Source organism: Nelumbo lutea, chromosome 1, assembly GCF_056320005.1.
Source record: "Nelumbo lutea isolate HS-2025 chromosome 1, American lotus-T2T, whole genome shotgun sequence".
In the NCBI taxonomy this organism is placed as follows: Eukaryota; Viridiplantae; Streptophyta; class Magnoliopsida; order Proteales; family Nelumbonaceae; genus Nelumbo; species Nelumbo lutea.
This window is the reverse complement of record NC_142684.1, coordinates 156,754,695-156,764,553: the sequence shown is the minus strand read 5'-3', so window position 1 is coordinate 156,764,553 and position 9,859 is coordinate 156,754,695. Positions and strand designations below refer to the sequence as shown.

General features: G+C 41.9%; 1 protein-coding gene across 2 annotated transcripts in view; it reads right to left on the bottom strand.

Annotated features, from left to right (window-relative positions):
- Positions 1 to 1,402: 1,402 nt before the first annotated feature.
- The window catches only part of BLI (protein BLISTER), a 77,844-nt gene continuing 69,387 nt past the window's right edge, over positions 1,403 to 9,859 (bottom strand). For both annotated transcript variants that reach the window (XM_088957065.1, XM_088957066.1), the window contains 2 exons: positions 9,600 to 9,758; positions 1,403 to 1,822 (listed from right to left, as the gene is read on the bottom strand). In XM_088957065.1, the coding sequence (XP_088813191.1) occupies positions 1,742 to 1,822; positions 9,600 to 9,758 (240 nt within the window). In that variant the 3' untranslated portion in view covers positions 1,403 to 1,741. The remainder of the gene's footprint in view (positions 1,823 to 9,599; positions 9,759 to 9,859) is intronic.

Here is a 9,859-nt window from a genome sequence, read left to right as displayed (position 1 = left end):
GGCTAGATCTGATTTTTTGCTTATAAACTTTGTACATACTAATAGACAACACAACCAGACTGCCCACCTTTATGTTTACATGGCTTGCATGGGGCAGCTACCTATTAGATACGATTCTAGACGATCTTCTCATGTAATTATTTCGGCAATCAGTTAATGAAGATCTCTCTCGAGAGAGAGAGGGTGGATTCAGCTCTTACAAAATTGTGTTCACTTTTCAACTGTGCACCGAGAACATCTTCATACTTCATATCTCTTTATTCATGGAGAGATGTTCCCAATGTACAGTTGATAAAGAATGTGAACATGGTGTGAGCACAACTTTGTGAGGATCATGTATGATTTTCATTCGAGAGAGCTGAATTGAAGACTCAGTTAAGGTGGTTCAATTGCTTTGAAGCGATCCCTGAAATAAACTGAAAAGAACAGCCAAAATACATGGAATTTGGACTTTCTAACAGATTTAAATAAGGGGTTCAAACATGGTACAGGAAAAACTGGTAAGAATTAAAAATGTATCATAAAAGTAACAATCTAACAACAATCAGGTAATATTTATCAAAATTTACGGAGGGATACTGATTGATCAAGCCCTTCTGGTAACTACCAATGATAGCTAGTATCAAGTCTGTCGGCTCTCTTTAATCATTCTAATATACTCGTTTAAAGTTATCAAAATGGGGAGAACCATGATATGATGTGATACGATATTTTTCGATATTTTGAACCTTTTATTTCAGTTGCGCTATTGGCTTTCCTTCCAAATCAAGAGGCATGTAGTAGCCAATGCTAGATAGGGTCTCGCAGGATGCTCAAAACCGAAGAAACGTAATCCATATTTGAGATACCTCAAAAAAGAATTAATCCAAGCAGTATTTTCGAACCATCAGACCCAGACGGTCAAATTATTCAGCCCAAAAACCATTCAGGCAACCGATTTTGTTTCACCCTTAATCTCATCCATGACCAAAAATTGTTGATTTGATCAGCAATCCATTGACCCAAGCGGTTGAACTATCAACCTGATCAGTCCAAAAAACAGTTTTTGACTGTTATTTATTTTTTAAGTTGGAACAAGCTGTCCATTCGAACCATACAGTCAAACCACTGACCCAAAAATCAGTGACCAAAACAGTTCCGGCTCCGGTCAGTTTTTAAAATCTTGAATACAAGTACTCGGCTTGAGCCCGTGGCTCAATTGGTTGATGTATTGACACAGTCGAGTTCAATTTCCTTTCAGAAAAGTGAAACAAAGAACCACCATATTTGCCAGTGGTGTGAAACTGTGAATCATATTCTTATCAAACAAAAGTGCATGACATCGAAGGCCGACTCATAGGTGGTTCAAAATCTTGACCTTTATTCAACCTCGTAAACTTCAACCCCAAATATGAATGAAGAATGAACAAAACTAACATGATAAAATTTAAATTTAGTGTGTAGGAATATTGTTTTTTCTTTTCTTTTTCCACATCATCAACCTCAGTAAATGCCCCACTAAATTTTGGTAATTATTAATCAATACCGGCACCCAGTTAGAGACCAGGGGCTTCTTTCTTTTCCTGTTGTCAAAGAAATGACGCTTGCCTCTTCCAACGAATGGGGAAGGGGGGAAATCATTTTTTTTTCTATTACAAGGAATGGGATCGGCTCACAATATACATGACCTAATTGCACCATGGAGAAGAAACAGAAGGGGGGAAAAACTTTTCTTTCATCATCACTCCTCCTTGGCTCCTTATCAGAGAAGCTTGCTGGTTCGACGCTTTGATGGCCCTCCTGGAAGGAGTTTCATTATCCAGCCCAAGACTCTCTCTACCACCTGATTAGCAAAAACAATAAACAAGTGATCAATATGGGAGTCACTTCTCTACATGATGCGTGGAGAGTGGAGACAACTATAAAAGCATGGCCAAAAGCTTTAGGTAAGGGATGCAATTCAATAACATAGTATTCAAGATTCCAAGCCACATGTTATACCAAGTAACCAACAGGCCAGAGGTCCTTTGATAATAAAGCATAGGAGATAAAATCAAACAAAAAAGGATAAAAATAAGTGGAGCTGATAGGGTGATCTCCATAAATTTAAAGAACCACAGGTTGACATCAATCACTACCATGGGATCTCAGGCTAGAAAGAGGAATTACCAAAACCTCAGGAATAGAAAAACCATAATGCTATAGATCTCTGATGCACCAATGAATCCTATTCTGACAAATCTAGACACTCCAAGAAAAGAATGCCTACAAGAGGCACCCTTTAATCAAAAGGAAAGCATGATCCTGTATGTTGTAAGCATTGAAGTAGTTCGACCAGCTTTGCAAGCACTCCTAGTATTTATCTGCACATACAGATAGTACTGGAGACTAGGAACTGGTTGAATAGATCCAAATTCATGAATCAAATCCTAAGGTGGCGTTTTTAACACTTTTCAGATGTCTTAAGTCTGAAAGCTTTGCTTTTCAGATGCCCGTGGCATTTGGGTTTAGGTCTGATTAGAGAATCTGAAACACAAATTCAGATCTGAACCAATATCACACGCATTTCAGACGTGATAAAATGACATTAATGCCCTCATTATTGTCATCTATTTAATAACAATAACAACAATAATAACGATAGTGAATAATAATAATAACAATGACCGTATAATTATAATGATAATAATAATTATTATTATAATATAATAATTATAAAATAATAATAATAATTATTATTATCATTACCATTAATAGTATTATTTATTTAATTAATAATATTTTTACTAATAATGATAATAATAAAAAAATATTTAATATTATTTACTAATAATAATGTTATAAATATTTATTATTAATAATAAATATTATTTCTCTATTTAAAAAATATTATTAGTAATAGTAGTAGTAGTAATAATAATAATAATAATAACAATAATAATAATAATATTCAATATAATAGTAACACTAATAATAAATATTAGTATTACTATTATCATTTAAATTTAAACATATAATAATATTTAGTATTAATACTTATATCAGTGTTTTAAAAGCGCAAGGCGCAAAAAATGCGTAGGGGTCAATTTGCGCCTGAGGCGCAAGGCGCAAAAATACAAAAAAAAAAGCTAAAAATTTAAAAAAAAGTCAGAAAATTAAAAAAAAAAAGCCAAAAATTCAAAAAATAAGTAAAAAAATATTAAACATAATATTAATAAAAAATATAAACTCAAATTTTAAAATAATGTTTTAAAAAACCAATTATCTAAAATTAAAATACATAAGCATAAGATGCGAAGCATATTCAAATGAGAATTTAAAAATAAAATCAAACGTATAAAACATTTTCAAGCATGTAAAACTTCTAATCTCTTTTCTTCACTCAATTGCATTACTTCAATTAGCTAATGTAATGTAAAACATAATGCATTCCTGATTCTTAAATTCTTACTCTTCACACAAAAAACAATGATTTTAAAGCATCAAATTTTAAAAGCGTCAAATTACAAAAAACAATGATTCTACGAGCCGCCTTTGTGCCTAGTCGCTATGTTCAGAAAAGGCAAAAAAGCGTCAAATTTTCAAAAGGTGCACGCTTGGGCTGAGGTGCAAGGCGCATCAGGCGCATGCCTTTTGAAAGTGCTGCGCCTAGGACCTAGGCAAGGCACATACTCTGAAATGCGCCTCACCTGTGCGCCTAGGCATGCCTTTTAAATCACTGACTTATATAGTAATAGGAATATTTCATAATATATTTATTAGGAATAATTAAAATATTTTTATAATAAATAAATATTATTTTTAATTAAATAATAAATAATTATTTTTTTCAAAAAAATATAATGTTTGTTCATTAATAGAATACTATTTTTATTTAATATTGTTTTTGTTATTTATAATATTATCAAGTCGTCTATTTCTAAGGGTAAACTAGTAAACTTCACAATTTTAGATGTTGGAGAATTGCACCAACTAAAATGATCTTATCTACATTTTGTTATGGACGCCTTCCTCGGGAAGACGTACCATCGCCGCCGGCAGCAACAGGCCCCAGGCCCACCGCCAGCAGCAGCAAGGATTCAGTGATGCTCATCCTACCCAATTCGACAACAACAGCCTTATCTAGATTAGATTAGCTCATTTTGCTTGTTCTTATCTCTTATCTTATCTTGTTAATAGCTTATCAGATTAGGATTAGCTTAGCTTATCTTATCTTGTTAGTAGCTTATCATATTAGGATTAGCTTATCTTATCCTTAGCAAGATAAAACTGGAAGTCTCCCTATTCAGCAAGGAGACTCCCTTTGATTAGGACTCTTGTAATCTCCTATTTAAGGAGACCCCATTATTGAATGAGATATCAAATTATTCAGTCAAGAGTGAGTTAGGAGAGTTGGTGATCTCTTGGACAAATCACCGAAGGAGCCAAGATAGGTTCATCACGAGCAGGAAGGAACAAGGGAAAACAGGAGGTTTTCCCCATGGGCCGACCCGTGACGAGATCCTATTCCCGGGCCTTCAACAACTTGGTATCAGAGCAAGGCGTCATGGGAGATCTGGAATAGCTACCTTGCAAGGTCCACGACCTCGAGCACCAACTCGTGGAGACCAGCTCCGAAGTTCGTGAGATCAAAGGTGAAGTACGAGAACTGCGACGACTAATGGAGATGTTTCTTTCCAGCAAGGAAAGGAACTCTGACGGAGGGACAGCAGCTAACGACCGCCAGCCAGATCTGCTAGAGTCTTTCGGCGAACAGCAGTCCGTCGGCCATGGAGCAACCATCATCCCCAAGTACAGTAGGCTGGAGTTCCCATCGTACAACGACAACGGAGACCCCCTAGGCTGGTTGTATCGCTACGAGCAGTTCTTCCGGAATCAACGGACAAATGACCAGGACAAGGTAGCCTAGCCGCCTTTCATTTAACAGAAGAAGCACAGCTTTGGTTTTATCGGTTAGAGCAAGAAGAACCCGGGCTCAGTTGGCCCCAGTTTAAATCCTAGTGCCTTCTTCGGTTCGGACCCCCATTGACCAACAACCCACTGGGCGAGCTAATTAACCTTAAACAGACCGAAACAGTTGTTGAATACCAGCGACAGTTCCAAACCCTCCTCGCGAGGGCATCCTCCGTGCGACCAGACCAGCAAGTCGATATGTTCACAGCAGGGTTAGCAGAACCCCTGCGAGTGGATGTCGAGATGTAGAATCCCCCAAATTTGGTCACAGCCATGAACTTAGCCCGCGCATTTGAGCGCAAGCTGCAGCTCAGCCGCGAAATCTTTAATGTGGGTCGTCCACCGAACTCGTGGGTACCCCCAAGACCAGCAGCAACGACCCCCTCTTCTGCTACCAGCTGGGAAATGAAGCCTCCCACGACCACCACCTCTAGAGAAGTGACAAGTACAGGTAGTAACATGGTCACTCCTCCCATCAAGCGCTTGACCAGGGCAGAAATGGCAGAGCGCCGAGCGAGAGGTCAATGTTTCAACTGTGATGACCTCTACTCGGTAGGACATAGATGCAAGAGGCTTTTTTGCCTTCTCATAGATGAGCAAGAGGAGGAGGAAGGGGAACCCGTCACATTCGAACCAGAGATCTCTCTCCATGCGATCACCGGTATTAAAACCTCTCAGACCATGCAGTTACAGGCACAGATCGCAGGTCAGCCGATGCGCATTCTCGTCGATTCAGGGAGCACACACAACTTCATAAGTGAACATGCAGCCCTGCAGTTAAAACTACCAATGGAACTCCGGCCGCGACTATAGGTAGCCGTCGCAAATGGTGAAAAAGTTCACAGTCCAGGGATTTGTAAGGACGTCCCAGTACAGGTCAATTCTGAACTAATTCTTGTTGATTTATTTGTACTCTCATTGGATGGGTTCGACATTGTTCTTGGGGTCAAATGGTTAATTACCCTAGGCCCGATTTTGTGGGACTTCAGCGCACTCACCATGACCTTCCATCTGAATGGCAAGCAAGTTTCATGGCACGGTTGCAGGGTTAAAGAAAAGACACTGCAGGTTCATGCATTCCAGACAGAACCAGCAGCCATGTAAAAACTTCTCGCCGAGTTTTCAGATCTGTTCCAGGAACCGAAGGGCCTTCCCCCTTCCCGAACTTGCAACCATCGTATTCCTTTGGTGGCGGGTTCAGCACCAGTCGTTGTCAGGCCTTATCGCTACCCTCACTTACAGAAGGATGAGATAGAAAAACAATGTACAACGATGCTGAACCAAGGGATCATACGCAAAAGTCACTCCCCCTTCTCTTTGCCGGTTCTATTGGTGGCGAAGCAGGATGGAACGTGGAGGTTCTGTGTTGACTATAGAGAACTCAATGACCGGACGATCAAAGATAAGTTCCCTATTCCCGTTGTTGATGAACTGCTGGACGAGTTGCATGGTGCCCAGTATTTCTCTAAGTTGGACCTTAGGTCCGGATATTTCCAAGTTCGCATGGCTCCCGGTGACATGAAGAAAACTGCTTTTCGCACCCACCATGGCCACTTCGAATTTTTAGTCATGCCATTCGGACTCTCCAATGCACCATCTACATTTCAGTCACTAATGAACGAGGTATTCCAGCCCCATATGCGCAAATTTGTTTTAGTTTTCTTTGATGATATCCTCGTTTACAGCAAATCATGGGTAGAGCATGTACACCATCTGAGGACCGTTTTCGTACTCCTACGCCAACACAGCTTATTCCTGAAACGGTCCAAGTGCTCCTTCGGGGAGCGACAGGTTCTTTACCTCGGCCACATCATCCATGGGCATGGTGTAACAGTTGATAGTTCCAAGATTCAGGCTATAACAGAATGGCCCAAACCTCAATCCGCCAAGGCCTTATGCGGGTTCCTCGGTTTAACGGGTTACTACCGCAAATTTGTACAGAACTATGGAGTGTTGGCAGCCCCGTTAACCAACCTGTTGAAGAGAAACTCCTTTTGGTGGGACGACACAGCTGATGAAGCTTTTCTGTCACTGTGAAATGCACTGTCTTCAACCCCTGTCCTGCAATTACCTAATTTCGCCCTCAAATTTACAGTCGAGTGTGATGCTTCCGGAGTGGGTATCGGGGCCGTACTACAGCAGCAAGGGCACCCGATCGCCTTCTTCAGTCGCAGATTGGCTGACCGGCATCTGAAGCTTCCAACCTATGAGCGCGAACTAATCGGCCTTGCCCAAGCCATCCAGCACTGGAGGCCGTATTTGTGGGGGCGGTCGTTCATCGTCAAAATTGATCATTACAGCCTCAAATACCTGTTAGAGCAGCGTCTCACCACTTCCCCTCAGCAGCATTGGGTTAGCAAGCTGCTCGGGTTTGACTTCCGGGTGGAATATAAAGCGGGATCCTCTAATCGCGTAGCTGATGCCTTGTCTAGGCGAGAAGAAGACGTGATGGTTCTATGTAGCATTTCCCAACCTCGGATCTCTCTGTTTGACGACATTAAGAAGGCAGCACCACAGTTCCCAGAATGGTCGCTCTTACTACAAGAAGATCCAGACCGACACGGCCGACCCCGATTGGTCACTTCACGACGGGTTGGTACTGTATAAGGGACGAGTCCATCTTCCAGCAAACTGCCCATTGATTCCCACCATCATCACCAGCATCCATAACTCCACCCACGAGGGCATTCAAAAAACACTATACCGCATCCGGACTGATTTCCATTGGCGAGGTATGAAGACTTCTATTCGAGATTTTGTCCAGAATTGCTCCACATGCCAACAGCACAAATGGGAAAATCTACACCCGGCAGGCCTCCTTCAGCCCCTTTCCATCCCATCGTAGATCTGGGCCGACATCTCCATGGACTTCATTGAGGGACTTCCCAAGGTAGGGGGCAAATCAGTTCTCTTTGTGGTAGTCGACCGCTTCTCTAAATACGCGCACTTCATTCCTCTATCACACCCGTACAGTGCCACTTCGGTTTCCCTCGCCTTCTTTACACATATCTTTCGCTTACATGGGTTGCCGGAATCCATCGTCAGCGATAGAGACCCGGTCCTCACTAGTGCCTTCTGGAAAGAGTTATTTCGACTACACGGCACCACCGTGGCCTACTCATCAGCTTACCAGCCACAAACCGACGGTCAGACAGAAGTGGTTAACCGCACTATCGAGATGTATCTCCGCTGTTTCATAGGCGATCAACCTCGACGGTGGTTGGAATGGCTTCCTTGGGCCGAGTACTGCTACATCACAGCCTACCATTCCTCCCTCGGCATGACTCCCTTTCGCGTCGTTTACGGCAGGGATCCTCCCCGCTTGCTGTCCTACGAGCCTGGATCTACTCGCTTGGACGCAATCGATCACTCCTTACAGGACCGCGACGCCCTCCTCGCCGATATCCACATTCGCTTACAGCAGGCCCAACTCCGCATGAAGCTCCACTATGATAAGCACCACCGGGAACTGTCGTTCGATCCAGGACAATTTGTTTGGTTGAAGCTCCAGCCCTACCGGCAGTGCTCCTTGCGCCACAAGGCTGCCCCGAAGCTGGCCCCTAAGTACTATGGGCCCTACAAGGTTCTGCGACGGATTGGCAGTGTGGCCTACCAGCTGGAATTGCCAGAGACTAGTCGAATTCATGATGTCTTCCACATCTCCTTGCTGAAACCATTTACGGGTGTTCCCCCGAACCAAGTTCCCTCCCTGCCACCCTTGAAAGATGGCAAACTGGTCCCCCAGCCTAAAACTGTCACCTGCTCTCGTTTTAATCGTGGAATCCTTGAAGTCTTGGTGGAATGGTGTGATCTACCACCAACAGAAGCCACATGGATCCCATTGGCAGAGTTCCAAGCCACATATCCAGCTTTCGAGCTTGAGGACAAGCTCGTAGTCCAGGAGGGGAGTAATGTTATGGACGCCGATTAGGACTCTTGTAATCTCCTATTTAAGGAGACCCCATTACTGAATATCAAATTATTCAGTCAAGAGTGAGTTAGGAGAGTTGGTGATCTCTTGGACAAATCACCGAAGGTGCCAAGATAGGTTCATCACGAGCAGGAAGAACAAGGGAAAACAGGAGGTTTTCCCCGTGGGCCGACCCGTGACGAGATCCTATTCCCGGGCCCTCAACACATTTCTACTTCTTTTCAGATTTCAGATCCAAATAATATCTTGGGGTTTTTACGATCCACTCCACCTCAGAATTCAAAACTTCATCGTACAATTTGGGTCAATGTCAAGGGGGGAAAATGCCAAATTCACCGGGGGGATGGTGTTTATAGGTGGTGTTGATCGTAAATACATCAGGGAAAATAGTTTCCCTATTCTGAGGTGGACTGAGCCATAAAAATCCCTAATATCTTTTTAACTTTTCAGATTTCAGATTTAGCAAACGCCACCTAAGATTCAAAAAGTAATCATATGATTCAGATGTACGATTAAAATCAAAACCCATGGGTTTTATTGTTCAATGTGTATCATATAAAAAATCATAAAGTTTTAACAGCTATGCCCACATATGTCTCAATCAGAACATAACTACCAAGTAACCATAGAAAGACATGGTAACATGATCCATTTTGTTTGTTGACATACTCTCTCTATGATATACTGCATGGACTATCTATATATGGCGAGTATGTAATAATCATAAATATGGTACCTCATCCCCTTCATCTGTGTAAAGTGGCATGCTATCGGGCATCGCACGAGGGTCTGTTTGCCTTGATGGGATATTTTCATTGGCCATATTCTGGGCAGTCAAAAGCTCTAATCTCTGAGTCTGAACCTCCAGCTTTTGTGACAATTCCTTATTCAAGCCCTTCATGAAAATGAAGAAAATAAACAAAAATGTAAAGAGGTAAAAATAACATCTTCAAATATAAAATTAATCGATAACCACTACTATCTTGAGCACAGGTG